The following is a 24,013-nucleotide window of genomic DNA, read 5'->3' as shown; positions in this document are numbered from 1 at the left end:
TACTTGTTTTTATCTTTTATGAAAATAGAGAGAAAAGATTGGCTAAACCAGATAAAATAAAACAACTCTAGGATGTAGTCTCATCACAGCTTTCTATCAGATACAAGCTGAAGCACCAACAAGCTGAATATTCTCCTGTGTAAAGATTCAAAACTCTTTTTGCTTCCTTTTTGACAGGATGAGACAGTCTTAACTGAGCATGGAAGAAGCACATCTGTCAATCATGTCTCATCCATCATGGCAAAGAAAAAAAAGGCAAGAAAAGTAAGAAGTAATGTCTATTACTAACCATAATTGCTATTACTGCACATATCATCATTCTATGTTTATCAGAGAGGAAAGATCAATTTTCCATAATGTATATTCATTTTACATTTCAAAAATATGCAAATATCAAAGGGAATAATGTGTATTGAAATTGGTTCATACAGTGCATGTATCTATACTGTTACTCATTCTTGAGCGAACTCCATAAATGAAAAAGCAATGGAAACTGTAGTAGATAGGGAATATACATCACCATAACTGATATGCAAAAGTTATAGGCTATAACTATAAAGATATATAGTGCTTGTACCTAAAAGTATTAGACTACCAGAGAAAGTTTTGATGTGTATTTTCTTGAAACCTCTATAGCAACATAGGTAGGCATGAAAAAATCCAGGGTAAAAAATAAAGGGAAAAAAAAGAAAATAAAAGGAAAAATCCAAGTTTGCATAGGAAAATACATACACACATATATATATATCATCTTAGTTGCTGACTTAGTTAATGATCACCCAGACATTCTCACTCTCCTCCATGACAAGGAAATAAAATAAGATGACAAAGCTCCTAGATTGATAAGGACAGAGAGAACCCTTACCCTTTACTGTAACAGGCAAAACAGACTTGACATGGGTAAAATAATAATTTACATTCACGGAACTAGAAATAGAATTTGGGCCAGCGAGAAACAGAAAGAAAACCTAAATCCACACACCACTTCTTCCCAGGCTCAACTTCACTCCTCTATTTCAAAGTTTTCTACCTCCTCTTACTCTGAGAAGTGCAGATGGGGTGGTAGAGAGGGACTGTATTTTGCTCCAGCTCCTCTCTGCTGCTCCTTCCTTCTCCCACTTTTTCCCTGCTTCAGTGTGGGTCCTCTTTATGTGCTGCAGGGTGAAACTGCTCCTGCATGGGCTCCTCTCCTGGGTCACAGTTCCTGCCTAAAGCCTGCTGCTCCTCTTAGGGCACTCTATTGGCTGTAGGACTCTCAGGGCATATCTGTGTTGCAGCATGGGGTCTTATGTGGGCTGCAGTGCAGATGTCTGCTCTGGCATGGTTCTCTCCACGGACTACTGGAAAATACCTGCTCCACCATGATTTTTCTCAGGTGCTACAGCTCTGACTGGAGCTCTCTGCTGCAGGACTTCAAGCTCCTCTTCCCTCTCCTTTTCAATGACCTTGACTACAGTCTGGTTGTCTCTCACAGTTCTTTCCCCCCTCACTCCTTTCTCTGCTGAGCAGTGTTTTCTACTCTTTTTTAATACATTTCTAAAAAGGTGCCCTCATCTTGAGTGAGAGGCTTAGCTGTCTCCTGCAGTTGGTTGGTTGAAGTTGACTCAAATGTGTTGTTTCCACCATGGAGCCTCCCCAGCCCTGCTCTCACAAAGAACACTCCTGCAGATTTCCTTCTAACCCAAATCTTGGCTCATACACCAAATGAAATTGCATAGCCCTTAATACGAGAAATGTACCTTTGAAGGAAAGAAGGAAGGAAGGAAAAGAAGGAAGGAAAGAAGGAAGGAAAGAAGGAAGGAAAGAAGGAAGGAAAGAAGGAAGGAAAGAAGGAAGGAAAGAAGGAAGGAAAGAAGGAAGGAAAGAAGGAAGGAAAGAAGGAAAGATTTGTTGGATTAAATAATGATTATTGTTTAAAACAAAAGAAGTGGCTGAAGCTACTCTAGAAAAAAACAATTGCAGAGCATAAGGCTACTATAATTATTGTGATAAGCATACCCCTACATAGTCAGAAAGCCTAGCTGATCACTGTGAGAGCTGTGTAAGCATGATATATATCTGGCAGGATGAACGCAATGATAGAACCTTTAAAATATGACATTTGCAGCATAGGGTAATCTGGGAATCACATTGCATGCAAATAGAATGACTATCAAACAATGAAGCTGTTAGTCTGACAGACTTATCTGTCAAAGGTATATGTATATTGTTTCTTCCCATGAATTTCTAATCTATGCATTTTCAAACATCTCGCTATGAAATATGATTATCTTTTGAATATAATTTTATGATGTTGTCTACAGGTCATTTAATCTCTTGTTCTCTTCAAATGGAGAAAAGTGTAAATCATGGACGCTTCAGGAGAAAATATTACCCAAGGGTATTCTGTATTAGCATATGCAACAGCAGATAAACACAGATTTGCAATATCGTATCTTATCACTTCATGATGGGCATTCTGTAGAATGGATTAGTTATTTTCTGGATTTTTCCTGCTGTAAAGGAGTTTAGAAGCTAATATTCCAGCTAGAATTACACCTTGTGTGAAATGTTCATGTATTTTCAACAGAAAAATTATGGACCATACTTCTTTTATGCAAAATGAAACATTTTTAGTTATATAGTACTTTAAGCTATAAATAAAAATTATGAAAAGTCCCTGCATTCATACATAAGTTAAAAAGATATTTCTATAACATTTTGAAATATTTTTTGACAATTCGGTAGCATCATATTAGAAGCCAGATAGCCTGAAGGAAGGTTCATGCCAAACTTTCTCATGCCAGATTTTGTCATGAGACCAAATGCATTTAAAAGGATCATATCCCAAGATGAGATTAAGCTCTGTTTGGCAGAAAACCTAAAAAAGTCTAAATCAATTCAATACTTTCTGCAAAGTGTACATAATATTGTAAACTCTGTTCATTGTTCTGCCAGATGTAGTCACCTTCTACAAATTGGTTTGCTGACCAATTTGCTGGGAATCTGCCCAACACAGACTTATATATATGGATCCCTTCTTGTCCAAAGCCATTCCCCATGAGAACATAAAGCAATTAATGAACTTCAGAGGATGAAGTGGGCAGTGAACCCCAGGATTTTGCACCACAAAATTCTACTATTGCATGGATTTTGAAATTTAAAGACAAGTTATGGCAACTTTGAGTACAGAACATTGCCCCTTGAGGTTTGCTTTCCAAATACACAGCTAAACTACAGCAAATGAGACTCAAACATGCCGATTAGGTAATTATACTATTCATCCTGAACTGAGGGATAAATTGTATTCAGGTAATGTTGGCTTAGCTTGCTGGGACTTTCCAGATTCATCATTCACACTTCACCTTTCAACTTCTTTCGACATTTTGTTAATGGTCTTTTCTAATGCACTGTCATGTAAGCAAAAAATAATGTGCTTTTCAGAATGGATTTTAAACAACTGAATCTCTGTCATACATTTTCAATATAGTGACTTCAGAGGTTAACTAAATAAAGATGAGTTTCAATGACATATTACCCTTTCCCCTATAATTAAAAAAACATTTTGAAAACATACATTAATATTTATCTCACATCTTGAACTGGTCCATCCTGGTTCACAAGAGCATTGATACCCGTCAATGAGATCTATGCATCTGAAACACAAAATGGTGTTATCCAGGTGAAGCTCTGACATTCCAGATCCAGCACTTGTATTATCATTCCATGCATTTCAAAACAGTAGTATCATTCCATGCATTTCTACTGTAATCCATGGCACTTTTCAGTAGTTTTATAATGGATTTATACCATGGGTGCTGAGGCATTTTGTAAGGGTTCTTATTCTCACATTAGCAGACATCTTTTCATTTCAACTGTTGACATGTAACAGCTAAAGATTTGCTTTTAAGTATATTAAACATTAATTAATCCCCACTTACTGAATACTAGTTATGGAAATGAACAAAAAAGCAAGAGAAATTGAAATAATGTCACTATATTATATTAGCTTAAACAGGCAACATCTGTCATCTTTAAGTGTGCTTGTACCCTTACTTTATGGAAGAACATACAGTAAATTCACGAATACAAGCCGCACTGACTATAAGCCGCATCTCTGGGTGTTGGCAAATATTTTGGTTTTTGTCCATAGATAAGCCGCACACGAATATAAGCCGCTCTGTCATTCGCAGCGAGGACCCGCGTGCAATTATTAACAGAACGGCGGGAGGGCGGGGTTTACTGGCTGAGCTAAGGCTGTGCAGGCTCGGCCCGCTAGGGGCCGCTGACGGGGCCAGGTGGTCCAGCACGGTGCTGCTGCTCGGGGCCGGCCGCCGCTGCCCCTGGGCTCGGTCACCCCGGGTCGGCGCTGCCCTGCGGTGGCAGGCAGGGACGGAGCTTCCCCTGCTCCTACGGCAGCGGCGGCGGGCGGGGACGGAGTTTCCCCGCTCCTGCCGCGGCGGCGGCTGGCGGGGACAAAGCACCCCGTCGGCTCCCCGAGCCGCGGCAATGGCTGCGCGGGGCTCCCGTCGGCTCCCCGGGCCACAGCAATGGCGGCGCGCGCTTCCCCCCCCCTCCCTGGGCCGCAGCAATGGCGGCGCCAGCTTCCCCCCCCCCTCCCCCGGGCCGCAGCAATGGCGGCGCCGGCTTCCCCCCCCCCCTCCCCGGGCCGCGGCAATGGCGGCGCTGGCTTCCCCCCCCTCCCCGGGCCGCGGTAGGGGCGGCCCGGGTCCCCCCTCTCCTCCCCGGGCCGCGGTAGGGGCGGCCCGGGTCCCCCCCCCCCCCTCCCCCGGCCGCGGTAGGGCCGGCCCGGGTCCCCCCTCTCCTCCCCGAGCTGCAGCAATGGCGGCGCCGGGCCCCCCCCCCGTCTCTCCCCTGGGCTGTGGCAGAGGAGGAAAGAGAGCTCTCCCGCCTCTCTCCCCGCCCCCCGTTCTGCCTACACGGAGCCAGGCTCCACCCGCGGTGCAACAAAGTAGCGATTTGTAACAATCGCAAAATGCCGACTTTGCAGCTGCTCGGCTCAGCACTCTGGCAGGCACTTCTGAGGTTGTATTAGCCGCTCCTGATTATTAGCCGCATTTCCGGTTTAGGAGCAAAATCTTAGTCAAATTGGTGCGGCTTGTATTCGTGAAATTACTGTAATTAAAAGTATATTTATCAAACTTCCCATATCATTAAATTTTAAATATTATTAGTTAGGTACATTATCAGGGAGATAATAATAGTTAAATAAAAATAGGCACCTTCCATGAAGACAAGGATTTGGTAAGCATTCATTAACATTTATCTCGCAGTTTGTTCCGATGAAACCTCTCCTACAGTGACACTTGTAGGAACTGATGCCATCAATGCAACTTCCATTGTTGAGGCAAGGAGAAGACATACATTCATCTATATTTACTTCACACCTATCACCTGTTTAAAAATCAAGAAAATGCAACTAAGCTTTAAATTCTAAACTCAAGCAACTAAATTATTTCCAAATAATTGTTTTCATTGCTCATGTAGTTCATGATATTCCCCAATAAAGAATATCCAACTGGAATTACCTATCGTGTAAATATCAAAAAGGATGTTTATATTAAAATATATAATGAAAAATGATAACTACAAAAAGATGACACCTGTAATTGTGGTAAGGCAAGAAGCCTTTAAGTACCAGCTTGCAAGCCATGGAGAAATTGAAATTTCAAGATTAAATTTGTTACACAGTTATCAGGAAGTTGGATAGCACAGGTTTCCTATAGGAGGAACACAGAACAAAAATTATATGTCTTGGTGGTGGTCTAATTTCTCAAAATGAAATTGAAATTTGTCAAATGGTGAATGACAAAATTATTTGAATTTTTTTTTTTAAGAAATTCATTAGGAATTATATGGTGGTGCACTTTTATGCTTGTAAGTGCCACAATTTCCATCTAAATATCTTAAAATATTACAAAATTAGTATTACAAAATACTAATTGACAAACAACATGCACGTAGGTCTCTTTGTAGGCAGTTACTGCCCACTGCCTGGGAGGAAGCTAAGCACCACACAGCCAGTAGCTTGTGCCCACAGTAGGATTGGGGAAGAAACAAAAGGTAAATGTGAGAAACTTATTGGTTGAGATGACAGTTTAATAGGTAAAGCAAAAGCCACATATGTAAGCACAGCAAACTGAGGAATTTATTCACTGCTTCCCCTGGGCAGGCAGATATTCGGCCATCTCCAGGGCCTTGGTTTGAGACAATTTAAAAGAGAACACTCTGGAATGAGTAACGGTAATCATTGACAATTATTCCATATTCATATGTGCTTCTATTACAACCTAATCTGTTGAAAAACTAAAATTTTATTTCCTTTGCAACTCTGTGACAAGTTTATTTTAAAAAAAATAAATTAAAAAACCTAACAAAATCCAAAAAGACATATTATGAGATATAATTAAGATTAGATTCTGCCAAGTAAGATTGACTCTGTTGGAAAGAACAGGAATGCCTTGTAATGGTATCTCCATATTTTGCCCCTACTAGGAAAGCTTTGCCAATATTAACAGGAAAAATGAACCTTTGCTTCTCCTGGTGCTAAAAGATTCAGACATCTCTAGAGGATAGAAGTCCATTTTGTAATTCCCACTCTAGAAATAATTTCTGAGATTTGCTGTGAATAAAAACTATAACCATTACAGTAATTATGGTAGAATAGGTTTGAAGATGAAAATGAATGCATGTATCACAGGAAAAAATAATTAAATTTTAAAAAAATAAAAAAAAAACTAAAATTTTTTTTTTAAAGTATTACTTCTAACAAAGAAAATAACCTCAGTATTAGGACCTCAAGTGTTCTTGCCAAAATGCACAAACTCAAAATATTTTAGTAGTTCTTACAGAAAATAATTTACATTCAGATGTTAAAATTTCTTCTTTAAATTCTGCATCCATATTCTAATACCCCCTGAACAATAAATCCCTAATACATTATTAATACATCCCTTGCATTAGTCCCTTAGGATCAATGGATTAATCCCTCCTGATATGAATAAACATTTTAATTTAAATTATTTCCACAAGCAAAATGTATTAAATTTACAATTTGTTGCACTGTAGACAGAAAAGACTGGCAATTGGTTATGACAGTAACCTAGACAGTCTATCATTCTCTTCCAATGTAATTATTTAATTTGAAACTTGCCTTCTTTTTTAATCCTTTTCCAAAGTATGAAAACTTTTAATTGAAATAGTCTTGCTGAATACAACCAAATGTTCTGTAAACTTGGTGGGAGACAGACTATAATACCACATAACAAGCACTTTGCTTAAAATGTCACCTGTAAAGTTTTTCATAGCTGAGACTATGCCAGATGTGTTACTGGGCTGAAGACACCTCTTTGAGCTCTGCTTTACAGACCATACTTACCTTGCTAGAAATAATTCCTCCACACATCAAAGAATAATTCCTCACACATACCCTGGGTGGGGGGGTGTTAATATATTGATGGCAACCTGGAGGTTCCCCCACATGTCAGAATTCTGCAGGAGGCAAGGAAATGCCATAGATGCAAGAAGACTAATATAGACTAAAAAGAGTGACACTAGATGAAAAGAAGACAACTGTTCTCCTACTCTTTCAAGTCTTCCATTCATGCCTGCCTCACATCTTAATAAGGAAAACTCAGCAGCCTTTTCCAATTCCTCCTTTATATTCAACCCACATCACAATTGGCGATGCCTCAGCCTTTCTTGGAGCTCATTTGCACCATTCTACAGCTGCATCCTAATCTAGAGATTTTCACATCTTCCATCAAGACTTTCACCTGCATCTTGTATGTACTTGGTATTGGGCCCCTAACTCCAGAAAAGGACAATAAACCTGGTTAAGGGCCTGGAGTGCAAGTCCTGTGAGTGACTGAGGGAGTTAAGATTGATTAGCCTGAAGAAAAGGAGACTCTCCACAACTACGTGAAAGGTAGTTGTAGTGAGGTAGGGGCTTGTCTCTTCTCCAAGGTAACATGTACCAGAATGAGAAGAAATGGCCTCAAGTTGCACTTGGAGATATTTAGATTGGATATTAGGAAAACTTTCTTCACTGAAAGGGTGATCATACACTGAAACAACGTGCCCAGGGTAATGGTGAAGTCAACCATCCTGGGATCTAATATTTGAAAATACATATATTCTGGCTTGTACTTCATATCTGACTCATAAGAAGATATACAGAACTTCTATTATTATAATATATAGGTTTATGAATCATAAAAATATAGAAAACCTCTATATACCAAATATGAAATTACTTCTTATTAGGGTTAAAGACTGAGGAAGATGAAGACTTTTCAGTTCTAGTTTTGGTTTGTTTGTTTGTTTTTTCTTTTCTTTGTTTTGTTTTGCTTAGTTTTGTGGGGTTTATAGGGGATAATCAAAATACTGTGTGCTGTTTGAAAAGATGAAAAATTCAAGATAGGAATTTATGGGAATTGATCACTTTGAAAAGATAAAAAGGAAGAACACAGAATTTTGTACAACAATAAAGTTGAATATGTTCTGCCTGGAAAAACAAATGTATGATGAAAAAGCAATTGATTGCTGAGAGCATACTCAAAATGGAAAACAATAATAAATTAGCATGCAATACTAATTTATACATGATATAAAAAACAGTAAAAAAGTGAAAGAAAGTTGGTCTTTCTGCAGTAACTGAAAATTTTATATCCTGTTGAAAGTAGAAAGAACTGAGAGAAAAGAAGATATTTCCTTTCAGAATTGCTTAGCAGCACCTAGTTCCCTCATTCAAGTCAATTTTGGTATCAAATATTATTAAAAATACTTGTGACCATTTAATGAGATTTCATAATTAACAGGTGTGAATCAAAAGATCAATTAATAGGTTTATCCTATGGATAACCAATAATGAAGCCAATTATGTATATTAACAAAAAAAATCTGTAGCATAAATCTAAGAAATGAAAATTAACAAATTAAAAATAGGCAGAAATACTAAAAACCATATAGCAGACCATATTTCAGTTGCAGAAAGAAAATCAATTATTTGTTAAATAATTTCTTACAAATATAAAAACATTTAAAAACAGTAACTGACTTCAAAGAACAAGTACTCATTTTGTCACATTGACATTAATTTTGTGAAAAGCATAAGGTCCTTTCAACATCATTTTAGCATTGTCTCATTCAGCCTGTTATGAGTAAATAATCTGTTAACAAAAGTTTTCTCTGTGTAGTGCATGGAAAACAAGGTCTGATAAGGTCACTGAGCTTGTTTTTGTTGATTTCATCTTAAGTAAGATTTATTATAGCTTAGTGACTAATACCAAAGATTTAGATTTTCTATTTCTATTGTATTTTGTGTCAGTAATACACTTATTTCAGGCAATTATTTCATCCATATCAATTCAAATTAAATTTGTGCTGAGTGGACTGCAGTAAATTTTAAAGGTTGCCACCTATTTTGAAGCAACTTTTTCTTTGTTTTGACAAGGTTTGATTTCCACTACAGAGAACTTTACAAGATAAGATTAGACCACAGGAAAAAAGGTAATTAAAACAATTTAAAAATTTTATTTCCTTGGCCTGAAACTTTGACATTTGTTTTCATCAAATATCAATTTGAGATCTTAGATTCATATACATGGCTCTTGAGAACTATATCTTCCCATTTAATTTAAAAGTGAATACAAGAACCAGAAAGATAAAATATAAAAACACCTATACCTTGTACTCTTATTTAGATATTTGAACTTTAGACTGGAGCATGATTTCTTTATTCTCTTTGAAGAAACATGAGACTGGTATTTTCTTATTCCCCTAGTCTTGGGCTCTGCTTGGATTTCCCTTATACCTTTCCTGCCAGAAATAGCCTGGCAGTAGTGCCCAGACATCTATCCATATCTAAAAAGAATTAGTAATTTAAAAATACGATTTAATAAATAAAATTAAATATATTAATATAATTTGGCCTAGCCAATTCAATGTAATTTAATTTGTTACTGGTTTCCATTCATTTATTATTGTATAATATTTTAACAGTTGATGATTAAAGTTCTCAGTACATTAAAAATTTTTTTTAAAAAATTCAAGTGATCATTGGAAGCAATTCATGATGTCATCTGTCTTTAAAGAGGCCTGGTCTTTGAAGGAAAAGTTGTTCCTAAATTGCAGCTAATTGAAAAAAAAAATCACAAAAGACCCTACAACAAAACCCAACATCTTATCCCTGTTGGTTAAATATGTTAGGGAAAAGCACTAAAATCAAACTGCTTTGTCAATAATGCAGACTCAAGACAAAAGCAAACCTGCAGATTGCTTGTTCCTCTTCAAATTACCATCTCCTAAACGCTCATGTGCAGGTATCTTGTCTTTTATAAATATAATAGACAATTCTTACAGAAACATGCAATAAAGGTTAATGCAACTGTTTTAACATTTATTAGCTAGAAATTACATCTGCAGCACCACTGCCTAATGAACAGAAGTTTCTGTGACACCCAAGAATTATTACTTAGAGCACAGGCCACGTGAAGAAAATATTGCAGGGGGAAGCTTTAAAAGATTTAGACAGGAAAATTACATAGATTTTAAAATTTTTTTCTGAAATGTCAAGGATAATTTTGAAGAAGAGTGCACAAGTGATAAATAGACTAAGATTTTTGGAGAATGAAAGAAGGACATATAGCTAGATAGAAATTCCCAAAACTCTACTTGTTCTTTGTTCTGTGGAGAATTACATTCCTCTCAGTTCCGGGGATGAAAATTGTATCCTTTTTTATGCTGTACATTATGTGGCATTCATCACAGGCTGGAATAGATAGGAAAACATTTTATGCAGAAAAAAATGTAGAAATGGTTCAAGTTGAGGAAAAAACTGTAAATATTTCTGAAGTTATATGATCCCACGGGATCCCATGATCCCATGTGTTTTCATGTTACTTATGATGGATCTATCAAAATATTGTGTATGAACTAGCTCAGCAGTACACTGAGCATTTAAATAAAAGTCAATATCATTTTAGGGAAATTTTACTGCATCTCTACCCATTGAATATTTTGTCATGACTCTGTAAAATTGTAAAGATTAGCACTAAAGGCAATGGTGTTGATCCAAGAAGTCAAAAAGTAAAGGTCTTTCTATGGTTCCACAGAAATTCAAATGACAAGGTAGCCTTTTATTGTTTGCAAAATTTGCTCTGTATCTATGGTATTAGTTTTTTTCATGGCTGAATTAAAAAGAATACAGATTAATTTTCTTGGTACTATTCAGTAACTCATTTCTACTGAATGTATGGGTGATTAAAGAAATTATAATTTAAGTCTTAATATAAATAATATTGAGCTAATTCAAAAGAATTAGATAAAATTCTATTTAGGTTAATATAATTTATCCTCCAATAAGGAGATAAATTTTTGTTCTTGCTATAATATTAAAACCATGTAAAACCTGTGAAATAAGCTCTTTGGCTGTGTTAAATAGTAGATCATACCTGTGAATCCAGGTAGACAGAGACACCGATAGCCTCCCAGTCTGTTGATGCAGCTTCCTCCATGTAAACAAGGCAAAGTTTCACACTCATTTACGTCCATCTCACACAGAGACCCATAGTACCCAGGTGCACAGTTACAAATGAATCTTTAGAAAAGGGAAACAAGGTATGTCAATGGAAGTAACAATGGGATCTATTGCAAAATTTTAAAGCCATATGTGTCTCCTTATCCATATTAAAAAAATAAACAGAGTTTTCTCATTTCCATGTTTCTGAAGCAAAGAGGATGATTTACTTTTTGTTAAATTAAAATAAAAATTTAATTTTAATAAAAATTGAAATAAAAATAAAAATTTTGACTGAAGGTATAAGAAATGACTCAACGGCTAATGATCTTCTGGCACAAGTCTCTGAATAACTTGTCAAGTTTGTAGCAATCCAACTCAAGATCAATTTTCTTCTATTTCAGTCTTTTTCCAAAATAAAATAAAAAAAAAAGGGAGGAAAAGAACAAGTTATGCAGAAGAAATTTTTCCTTCTGTTTTCCTTTAAGGTCACATAAGAAACAAAAAACTGAATCTTTAGTATTTGCTTACTCCATTTTAACTTGTCGTATGGTGAAGGTCCCATCCAAACCCAGAATTAACACAAGGAAATCAGGGAAACTTTTCATTTACCTGTTTATGAGATCCAGGCAAGTTCCATTGTTCTTGCATGGTCTTGATAAACATTCATTAATTTCCACTTCACACAGGGTCCCAGTAAAGCCATGTTGGCAGGAGCACCTAGCAAAAAGAATGTTACCACATTACTTTCTAGGTCATTATAAAGATTCTGGAAAAAAAAAAAATTGGCAGATGTTGAGAGGTATTAATTAAATGGTGCCAAAATAGTGTTTTTTTACTGGTAATTGCAAAGGGCAGTACTTTAACAAGCACCAAAAAAGTAAAAGTGTCTGAAGCCCAGTAAATAAGATATTTGTTATCATTAGCTGAAGGCCACAGGCTTTGTGCTGACCCCACTATTCAAGGGCTTGATTAGAGCTAGCCTTGGCCTGAGCTACTTTTCTCTTGTTTTGGCACTTGCCCTGCAGCCAGCTGACTGATGCCTCTCATGCTATAGCTTCTGCACTGGAATAGAGTCTATGGTGAGGGTGTGACACACTGAGATGAGCATAGTTGTACAAATAATAGCCTTCTGTGTTCCACTCCTGAAGGATGGGATGACATCCAGAGGGACCTGGACAACCTTGAGAAGTGGGCTCTTGGGAGATTTAACAAGACCAAGTGCAAGGTGTTGCACCTGGGTCAAAGCAACCCTGATAGGAACACAGGGTGGGGTATGAAAAGATTGAGAGCAGCCCTGCTGAGGACTTGGGGGTACTGGTGAGTGAGAGGCTCCAAGAAGGCCCGAGACTGAAAATGAGAAAAAAACCCACTGTGAACATTATAGTTCTCCCAAAAAAGACTTCCAGATGCCAGTGACTTGCAGTAAGACTAATAGTTCTTGAGAAAAAACAAAATCACTGATCAATGTATGCACACAGACATTGTGAGGGTAATCATAATCAAAGAGACATAGTTGCATGATTTCTTATGTAACAGCTATAACTACACTCTTCACAAAGTTTTTCTGTTAATTTCAACTAGGATTGTTTGTATAATCGGAACTGGGCTAACAACTCTGCTTTTTAAATTAGATCCTTATGATTTTAATTAGCACCACAATAAATTCTTGGGGTCCTATTTATGGTGTATATGTACTACTTTTTGCACACATGAAGATATACAAGACTATAATGTCACATACATTACATCTTCACTGAAGGTCAGCAAATATTAGGCAGGCAAAGTACAAAAGAAAAAGCTAGATGATAAAAATCCATGTATCCCATCTGTCATTCAAGTAACTTTTCTGACCTGTAGTGGTTGACCCCATCCACACAGAGACCTCCATTCTGGCATGGATGGGAGATGCACTCATCACTGTTAACTTCGCAGTAAGTACCCTCAAATCCTGAAACACAGATTTCATTAACCGTGAATGAATGAACTCTACTACTTGATGTGAAGAAAAGGGTCACAGATTCTAGTGGAGATTTGACTATCTGAGCCCAGGACTAACTCAGACAATGAAAGTGGCCGGCCTGGCAAACCTTAGCTGTGCTCAAAGCTGTTTAAGAAAAGCCTGAAGAAGCATCAGCAATGGCTACCTCTTCTCTTTGGAACATTTAAGTTGAAACTCTTTGCCCTTGATATTTGATTGAGCTGTGCTGAAGCCATGGCCAATGCCTAGCTGTGTAGTATGCTGACTTTGGCCTACAGACAGGCTCCCTGGATTGACCTTGGATCTGCCCCATTCCCTGTAGCCTTGACTGGCGTCCTCTGCTGCTCCTGGACACAGCCACTGGTGCTGCTCTGTCTGCCTCATTCATATACTGCCAGACTTCTGGCTGACCGTTGCTTCTGAAGGATCCAGCCCTTACTGCTCACTGACTCTAAGATCAGGACTGCAAAGTAACTCTGAAAGAACTTTCTCCAGCTATTTATGTTCCTTGGTTTCAGCAAGTTAATTTCCAGGCAGTATATGAAGTCTCAACATTAATGAAGTAGAGGACAGATTTGGATAGAGCACCTGGCTAAACATGCTGGGGAAATGTAACCCTGACAAGGTTTTCTTGGAGAGTGGAACAAAACCAGAAACTACAAGCTAATTCAGTAATTAATATATTAGAGAGAGTGGAAGTTAGTGGAAGTCAGAGGACCACACTTATTTAAAGCAGTCAATAGCTGAGAAAAAAACCCAACTGTTTTTAATATTTAAATGAAGAAAAAATGTGATTAAGATCTTATCTGCACAGTACATTACTTGCATAATACATTACATTTGCCTGTGTAAATGTTCCAGAATATGTACTGAAACGAAATAAGACACTTTTCAGTGATATATGAACCCTATTTCTGCTCTTAGACAGCATACTACATCTTGTAACATTTGCATAAATAGGTGTTCTGCTAAATGCATGCTTGTGTTAAAATTCTATACATATGGTGGAGAGACTATAGATACTTAGTTGAATTTTTGCACAAATTCAATATATTTGTTTCCAAATGATGGAGAAATTAAACCACTGCAATGAGTAAACTATTTGCATTGTATGACTAATATGTGAGTTGCCTAAGACCATTAATAGAGTTCACCAAAGTGATTTTGCACATCACTTAGAGAAAAAAATTAAATTGAAACAACTTTGAATTTAGCTGTTGGAATTCATTATATATTGCTACAAATATGGCAAAGATTATACTGGATTATTTATTTAAATAATAAGCAAAAATTATAATTGGTACTTTTTAGATACCCAAATAAGAATTTTTTTTTTTCTTATATATGTATTTATGGTTTTCAAAGTACTTGATGAAGGTGGGGAAATCACGAAAGATCATGGTTAGAATAGTATGGCTTATTTTTGTCTAGAGAAAGTAATGACTGGAAGAAATAAGTGTCTTGGTCAAAGCTGGAGAGAAAGCTGTTATGGTACTCCAATATATGATCTAAACATGAGCCCACATCAAAGCAGTTGGCATTTTCATCTTATCAGGATTATTTCTATTCAATAACTTTTGGGTCTGACTGAAATGAGTGCTTAATATTTACTGAAGATTTCACAGCAATGTTACTATAAAGATGGAAAAATAAAGCCTGAAACATTTCTCAAACTAGCCTGGAAATTATTTTATTTCACTTATGTTGCTATGATGTTATTCTTTTTTCAGGAATTTCTTGAGCATTATTTATTTCCTGTTTGAGTGTTTCATAAAAAGAACCCCAATACAACAAAACCAAAACAAATCAAAACAAAAAAAGCCCAAAACAAATAAACAAAAAACCCCACCAATCCCCCAAAAAATCTGTAAAAGAACTGTCATAATAGTGAGAAAAAAAAATCTGTCTCAGTGTAATGTTTTGAAGTATCTACCTCAGCACAGCCAACTTTGTATTCTGAATTGTTTAGTGTATTAAGTGCAAATGAGCCTGAACCAGAGTGAACTATCAAATAGTTTTCTTATCTGCAGTGTATTCAATCTACATCTTTATGCTGCTGAACCTTCATCTATTCCTGCCTGTAGCTCAATTAAGGAAAAAAGAAAGGCAAAAGAGCTGTAAACTAGTACACGACTGACCAGGTTAAGTACTAGGCCTGATTGTGTGAGTAGCCAGAAGTCACTGACAAACAAAATATTAACTAGATTTCTCTCTAATTGTTCAGGTGGCATGAAAGTGACTAATGATATGAGATCTAGAAATATCTGGAAAGCTGTTACTTAAGATGAGACAGATGCTATCTTTACTTCTGTTTCTCTGAAATACAGGAAATCCTGCATCTCTCAACTCTGCCTATGGGCCTTCTGGGAGCTGAAAAGTGATGGAATATGCAGAATATAGAAGCTAAATATCTGCTGTCACAGTTATGGTCATTTTCATCTCCTCATTCCATTGCCGAGAAATATTATGGAATTGACCTCTGCACGTAACAGGATTCTAACAGGATTATTTTGCCATAAGCTCTCTACTGTTTGGTTATCCAAACAGTATCATAAATGTTTGTCTCCTTTCCATGAACTATTTATGAACCAATGTTTGCAAACAGAAGAGATATCAAAGAAGGCCATAATCATTAGTTCAGGTACTTAGGTTGTTCAGCATAACATAAGTAGGTACATAAATCAAAATCAAAAATGTGTAAAATATTAGGCACCGTAAAATAGGCTATTTCCCTCTGTAAATTATGTATGTGTGTGTCTGAAAAAGAAACTGGCAGTGAATGGCTCAGAAATCTGACAATGGCAAGCTCCAATTTAAATAACTTGTTTTTCATCATCTATTTATTATTTCTGCTTGATATTATAGATTTTGTATATTATAATAATTTTCACTTAGCCTTGTTTCAAACATTGGCTGAAAAATATTTTGCCTCAGTTTGAATTTCTAGCTATAAGATGCTGTAGATGAGATAAAAATAATCACTAGCATCCAGAACAAAGAGTAGATGTCATGTGAAAGCTATTGACAGGAGACTGATGAAAGAGGTGAAAAAGCCCAGGGAAAATCTTAAAACAAGGACTTCAGAAATTACCTTGAAGCATCAAGAAAGTATTTCTTTTAGAAAGGACAAAGCAAAAATAGAATGCCTAATTCCAGTAAAAACTGTAGCAATTGTTTCTCCTTAGAGATGAGTCCTTATATTTCCCTGGAACAATGCACATAATTTCCCTACATCTTAAAACTGATGGCTTTAACCTTAAGCCCCATGCATAAACCAGTTTTTCAACTTCTCAGCTTCTAGCTTTATATCTTTAAAGCTGCAATGAACACAAATAAGATGACAAAGCTTTTGTGTAATTGTATGCCATAATGACATATGTTGCTGCTCCCTGATCTTTTTACTCCTCTTTAAAATGGTGTGCTTCCCAGAACTATGAAATTAAAAAAAAAAAAAATCATTACAGCAATAATAAAACAGCAAGAGGCAACTGGTCAAGAATTCAGCCTTCCCACCACCTGAAGGATTTTTCTTAAGCTGCCTAAATAGTCAGCATAGTCAGTATAAATATTCTACAGCATTAGCCATTTGACTTTGTATGTCTGGTTTTGTGCGAAATTAAGTACACCAGAAAATAATCCTTCTTTAATGTAATACTGTGGACATCCACAATCCAGACATTTTCAGTTTATTACTTGAAATAATACATACAGTATTCTATTTATCTATTTTCCCATCTACCATTACTCAACAAAATACTACTGAGTTAACACAAATACTGGCCAAATAATCCATATTTCTGAAAAGAGTAGGTAAAGCTTTGATATTAACTCTCTCTATATGTATGTAATACCTAATATATAATATGTAGCATTTTCTGATAATTTTTCTATCACAACCTAAAATGTATATGGAAATTTGCTTCCATTGTAATAAGGAGGCTGCATGCATCCTGAGCTTATCCCATGCATATAACTTGAAGGAAGCTCTGCATCTAATTTTTAAGAGAGATTCATTTCTACCTTGTAAGAAACACGATTTCTAGGAATCATTTTAATTCAATGACCTTGCCCTTCCCTTCCTGTCTTTATGTCAGCAACAACTATCTGCCATTCCTATTAACTTGTCTTGCTGCTATACCTATATCTACTAACAGTTCTCATAAAGGAATGAATCACTGTTAAAAAAAGTCTCATTAGAAAACACTAGTTTATTGTTGCAAATTATTTTTTTTATCTTGTTATTCTCTGCAATATTTATGTGCTTGTAATTTCACAGATTTCACACCTGGTGAAAACTGTCACCTTTTATCTTCCATTTCATCATTAATTAAACTTTTTATTCATCAGCCCCAGCCAGAGAGCTGATCTTGCACTCTGTAGTTGTATAACCTGTCATAGTTTCCCTTGATTTTGAATACATTTTTTTAGTAATTTTTTTGGCTTGGAACAGAATTGTTCTCAGAAAGCATCACTGTTTTTACCAAACTGCCCTATCTTTCTTTCAGGTTGCCTCTACAAAACTAACAGTTTTGTGCTTGCCATTATCTAGAAGAGCATGGTCTAATGCCTATACTCTTGTTTATTTTCCCTCTATTTTACTTATATATGCAGTTGAATTGCTCTTTGGATCTTTTTCATGTAGACCTTGGGGAATTTGCAAATAGTGGCCGAGGCTCAGCTACAAATATTTCAACATTATTTAAATTCTATAGCTTTGTTTACATGTCCTGCCTTGCTCTTCGGTTACACTAAATTTTAATTTCTGTTATTAAGATTAATTCTAACAATGGAATTCCCCAATACTGTAAAAGCATGTTGATAAATTAGGCAATAAAATGTTGCTATTTGCCCTAAGTTTGCTATTTCTCCTGTTTTCTTTGCATTTAGTGTGTAGTATTTAAGGAGATTCAGTGCTGGCTATATGATTAACAGCTCAACTCCTATGTCTTCCCAATTGTCTTGATTAAATCCTTGCTTATCAATTACTGGCAAAGTATTTCAGAGGGGTTTTCTGTATACCTCTTGGGAAACTTGTTGTATAGCAGTGATTTCTAAGCTTTGGCAATAATGGCCTTCCTTACAACATTCTTGCAATCTTAAGTATACTATTGTGCAAATGTAGAGATCATAATTTTTTAAACTTTTTTAACCTGCTTGTATGGACATTTTAACTTAAATCATGGTCTAACACTGTTCCATGAAACCGCTTCCATATGAGAGCCCAGTTTTGTTACACAAATCCTCTGTATCTAGGGCAAACAGCTCAAGAGTAAGTTTTACATTAATGGTATTTATATAATTTTAGAACTCTTTATAGCACAATAAGACAGCTGTAGTTCCCCAGTGTACATACAGGAACAAATATGAAGCTTTGTTTTACATTACAGCTAATCATGACTTCATCACCTTCCTATTTGCTGTGGTAATTCTCTCCTAAACTAACATCTTACATCAACTTTGATTCTGCCCAATTCATATTCTATCAGCTTTTGTCTTCTCTGACCCATCCAGTGTGTATTCTCTTTTTCTTCTAAATATGTATCACTTTAAATGGTATAATTTATGGTCCTTTTGTACCCATCTCAGATAGAATGTCCTGCAGATAGTTGTTAGAATTTGGTGAGCACTGCTACATTTTGTGGTTCCAGCTATACCAGACTCAAACTTTCCAGTGACTGGCCTGTTAGCTAATTGGCAAATTTAATCCACATGCCATTTACTACTAAGTCAAGTGTCTTGGAGTAATCTCTCTTTGTCAGTGTGATTGCCCTTTGTAATCAGGTGTATACCCCTGACAAGCTTATCAGGAGAAAAAGGGAGGAATATGCAAGACAAAAATAGGTAAATGATAAAGGAGAAGACAACAGAGGTATTAGATTTCTTCAATCTGCTTTCAGCTAAAATACTGTATTTTTCTCTCTCTCTGTTTTTTTTGATGAGTCCTGAATAACCAGTTGCATTTTTCAGACCATGAGTGATCGACTCACTTTATGAATTCTGCCTTTTACCCCTTTTGAATTCTGAATTTTCCACTTTCCAAGATTTGTTAGAAATGTATGTTACTGATTCGAGTAACTGCCCTACAACTTCCCCAATGACTCTTAGCTGCAAGGTTCAAGAATTCTTAAAAATCCCATCAAAGCTCCCAGAGAATCCTGGCTGCATGTCTTTTTTTTTTATTCTTCAGAAACAGTGCACAAAAATATTTAGAAAAGATGAATTTTTCTGAGGAATGTTAAGAAAAGACTTGAGTTACATGTCTCTCTATAGATCATTTCTGAAAAGGGTTTCAAAAAATCAATATTTTGTGTCAAAAGCTGTTTTTGAAAAACAACTTTTCCTAAAGATGCTTCACTAAGCAACTTGCATACCTCCCCAGTGATGTTTGGGTTTTTTAACTTAGTAGCTTGTGGCAACATTTACCCTAATAATAAAAAACCTCCAAGGTATTCTATGCTCCTGATTCCTCAATATTATATCCGTATCTTTGTAGCTTAGTGAATGACAAGTAATAGTATTGTCATGTAACACTGCTGTTATCTGCTAGCCTTTGTCCCTAAAACACCCCTACCTTTATAGACATAACAGTGAAGACTTCAAAATCCTGCTCAAATTCCAGTTTCAGTAACTGTACACACCTGCTACTTAAATTTTCTAAATTTTCAGTGTAGTTGTTAATTACTTAATGTGTTCTTCAATCCCTACATGGAAGCATATAGCAAAGTTCTACACAGTTAAACTGTTGCTCTGTTCCACCTTAGCAGTTCTCGTACATTGAGGGAGAGTCTGTGTCTTTTAAGCCGTGTCCCAGGGAAGCTGTCAGCACCTGCTGTGATCTGGTTTGTTGTGCATATATGGAGCACCCCTCTATATCCATTAAGCAAGGGAAGATTACTTCCCTGATGTGCCAGGCCTTCCTGACAGCTCAGCAGGGAAAGAAACCATTTCCAACTTGCTCCAATTTTTGTACTTTCACCAATTTGCATATATTTTTTCTAAATCTCCCTGTCTGTTTTGTCAATTTAGTTTGTCTAGGCTGGCCAGGTGCGTGTCTATCTCCACGTCATTGTAACAATTGAGAAATACTGAGTGCTGAATCAAAGCCACCATAGATTTAATAAGTACTGTAAAATAAGAAATTAATAATAGGTAAACTGACAGCTATTTTTCTAGTCTTTTAGCACAACTGGTAGACCTGCTGCAATTTTATGTTCTTTGAAACATATTCTTTTCTACTTATATTAAAGATAGCGATAAATTCAACATATATTTGCAATTTTCCGGAGCACCACAGAAAACTGAAGAAATTAACTGTTGTTCTCACCTGTTTTGCAAATGCACATTGGATTTCCATCTACTTGTGCCAAGCAGGTTGAATTGTTTATGCATGGATTGTAAGGCAGCTCACAGGGACTGAAGCGCTGGTGGCAGAAGTCACCAGTATAAAATGGAGGACAAATGCATACAAACTGCCCCGGTTTCACGGATTCAAAACAGGTGGCTCCATTCAAGCATGGTTCAGATTCACATTCATTTATATCTTCACTGCAGTCTGGCCCTGTCCAGCCTGTTGTACATGTGCATCTGGAAGGGTGAAAGAAAAAGAACATTGATGTGGCAGAAGAAAAATAAACAGCTTAGCCCAACCAGTTGCTACCTTTTCTACTTAAAAAATAACAAAAAAAAATTTATGAACAAAATCAATAATGTATTCCTGTGACTAGGTTTTCTTTTCCTGGCAATTGTATCAGAATGCATTATGAATAAAAGTTAAGTTCAGATTATTTTCCCAGAATTTTTCTGAGCAAAAGCAAAAGGACTTCTAAGTCACAGTATCACTTGGAAAACCATCTGGTTTAGGGAATGCAGACAATCATGTTTAGATCATTTTTAGATGAAACAACAATACCAATTATCAAATATGAAAGGTGAATTTTCTAAATGTTGAGGATTAGATAGACATCTTTTCATATGTGCGAAACTAGTAAGTACGTCAATGTTTGGGATGAAATGCATCAGGTAGCATATCCACTACACTTAAGAAAGCAAGCAGGAGTCATGAAGGATCCTAATTTCCTTGTGTTCTTTCTCTTTTTTGAATGCTTTTGTGAAGATCTGTTAGTGACAACACAGAAAACTTTGACCAAAATCTAAATTACATCTGATTGTAAGACCTCTTCATTAATTAGATAAATATATTTTTTATTCACAATATAAATGTTATGTGGTTCTGTGAATTCAAAGAACACAATTTGCTAATGTTTTCAAAGTTTGTAGAGTCAAATTTCTTCACTAGCTGAAATAAAAGGCCTCTATGTAGTTTAAAAGTCATATGTTCCCGTTACTTCGCAGTAAATAAAATGGAATTTAATTTTATTTTTGCAGCTATTTGACAGGGCAAGAGACAATATGAAAGATGAACTATTCCAGCTCTTGTCTACTTTGATCAATATTGATTTCAGGTATTAAGCCATTCAAATATATCTTCATAGTTATAATTTGATAAGAGAAATTGTTCTTAAATAAGAAACAGGTTGTTTAATGGAGAATGTTATGCAGTTCTCTTTTGTAAGGAATGGGTATTGTTTGCCACATGGAAGGCAAATTTCATCCCTTAAAAAAACCCAGTGTTTTCTTTCAATTTTTTCGTGGTCTGTGTTATTTATGGGAGACAATTGCCATGTCACATGAAATGGAATGGATATTAAAAAGGAACTTTATAGTTTTAAAGGCCTCAGTATTTTAGCATTAAGGATTCAAACATCAGGTTACTGTATTTTTCTCATATTAAAAACTAATAGTTGCTGTCAAAAAGCATTCAGACATTCTTAAAATAACTGACAAAAATCACATTTCAGGACTCAGAGTTTACAATACTTAAAACATACCTTTGGAAATATGGCTAAAAATAAATGTTTCTGTTCTCTGTTTATGCACAACAAACATACCTGCTTTTGCTATACATGGCAGAATACATTTATTATCTAGAAGCAACATCCACTGTATAACACTGCATGCCCAATCAGTGCTTGACTGAATTTTCTCTTAAGTAGTCAATATATAAAAGCATCAGACTCTACAAATTAGGCATCTCTAAATGTCTCATGCGAACCAAAGGAGAACCCTCTGACCCAACAGATCAGAACACAGATGTTAATTTTTTTTACAGCTGCTCTTTTTTTTGGTTGACTTCTTTTATGAAAGTGTGAATAAATTACTACCAATGCACTACTACAAATTGGTATGTAGCACTTTTTAGCTTAAAAAGCTCATTAAATGGAGATCCTTTCACTTCACATTAGGAGAACACAGTTCAGTTCTGACCTGCTCCAACTTTATGGACATAAATGAGGTGCAGAGGAGCAAACATTTACACATTTCTTTCCCTTTTTTTTTACCTAATGAGTTTCATAACTGCCTTTGAGTTATCAAAACTATTCTGTATGACTACAGGGAACATTAGGTCACTGAAACACAGCAGTTATCTACACTACACAACTAGCCAGTCCTTCTCTGGCTTCATGCGTGCTACCAGCTAAGATACAACCGTCAATATTAATGCAAAGGAGACAATTAATAACAGAGCTTTTTGCACTCCTTTCTGAATTATTAAAAAAAGTTGCTGGAGTCCTCATTAAATGTGGGAAAAAATACATAGAAGCATCTATCTTGAGGCCCAGTTTTAAGAATCAAAACAAAATTTTGTTTTAATGAGAACTGTTAATTAAAAAAAATAAAGTAAAAAGGTGTTAGGACTATTAAAAGCAAATTATAAATTAAGCTATTATAACTGGTATTCTTGGAAATTGACTGATTAAAAGGCAAAAACCCAAACAAAATGACTCATTTTTTTCACTCCATTAGAAAAAACAAGATGATTTCTAAAATTCTCTGGGGAAAAAAAGGCTAATAAATGCTTTTAAGAGCCCATATAAAGATAGTTAATGCTGAATTTCTTTCTATTGTTTTACCAACTTGCCAACATAAATATTTTTCTTTCCAATAACCAAATCCAAATACACCCATTGATATTAGAAAACAAAATCATAACTATTTTATATAAACTAGTCATTTTAATAATATAAGCCCCATATATTGCTTAGATTGTGACGTGTAGAACTCCTCCAACACTTATAAATCAGCTTCTGTAAGTATTATCTCTTTATTTTCCATACATATCTCCATAAATTGAAAGGCTTTCTATAGAAACACAAATAAAAGGACAATGAAAATACATAAAATGTATTCACGGTTTTATATTTGCCACCTGTTTTAACATTAACATCAAAATTTAAAATTGCAAGTCATTAATTGTATCCAGAGAAGTAATGTTAATGTGTTAAGTTCCTTTGTCTCTAAATGATGAGTTAAGTATTAAATTTGGTTCTAACCTGCCTGAAATATTGAATTGTTGATTTTGGAAAAATGTGTCTGAGATTCATCTAGATTCCCCTGCTCAAAACAGGTACAACTTGAGTTTTCTCAAGTCTGTATCCAGCCTGGTTTTGAGTATC

The 24,013-nt window shown here is 35.9% G+C and overlaps 1 protein-coding gene across 1 annotated transcript in view; it reads right to left on the bottom strand.

Moving 5' to 3' along the window:
• EYS (eyes shut homolog) overlaps positions 1–24,013 on the bottom strand; it is an 811,979-nt gene that overhangs the window by 415,273 nt on the left and 372,693 nt on the right. The window contains 6 exon segments of the mRNA XM_033053725.1: positions 3,557–3,635; positions 5,223–5,394; positions 11,454–11,599; positions 12,131–12,238; positions 13,373–13,469; positions 20,824–21,083. Of these exon segments, the coding sequence (XP_032909616.1) occupies positions 3,557–3,635; positions 5,223–5,394; positions 11,454–11,599; positions 12,131–12,238; positions 13,373–13,469; positions 20,824–21,083 (862 nt within the window).

The sequence above is a fragment of the Catharus ustulatus genome, chromosome 3, assembly GCF_009819885.2.
Source record: "Catharus ustulatus isolate bCatUst1 chromosome 3, bCatUst1.pri.v2, whole genome shotgun sequence".
Lineage (NCBI taxonomy): Eukaryota > Metazoa > Chordata > Aves > Passeriformes > Turdidae > Catharus > Catharus ustulatus.
Note: the sequence above shows the minus strand (reverse complement) of the source record. Positions and strands in the feature narration are given on the sequence as shown.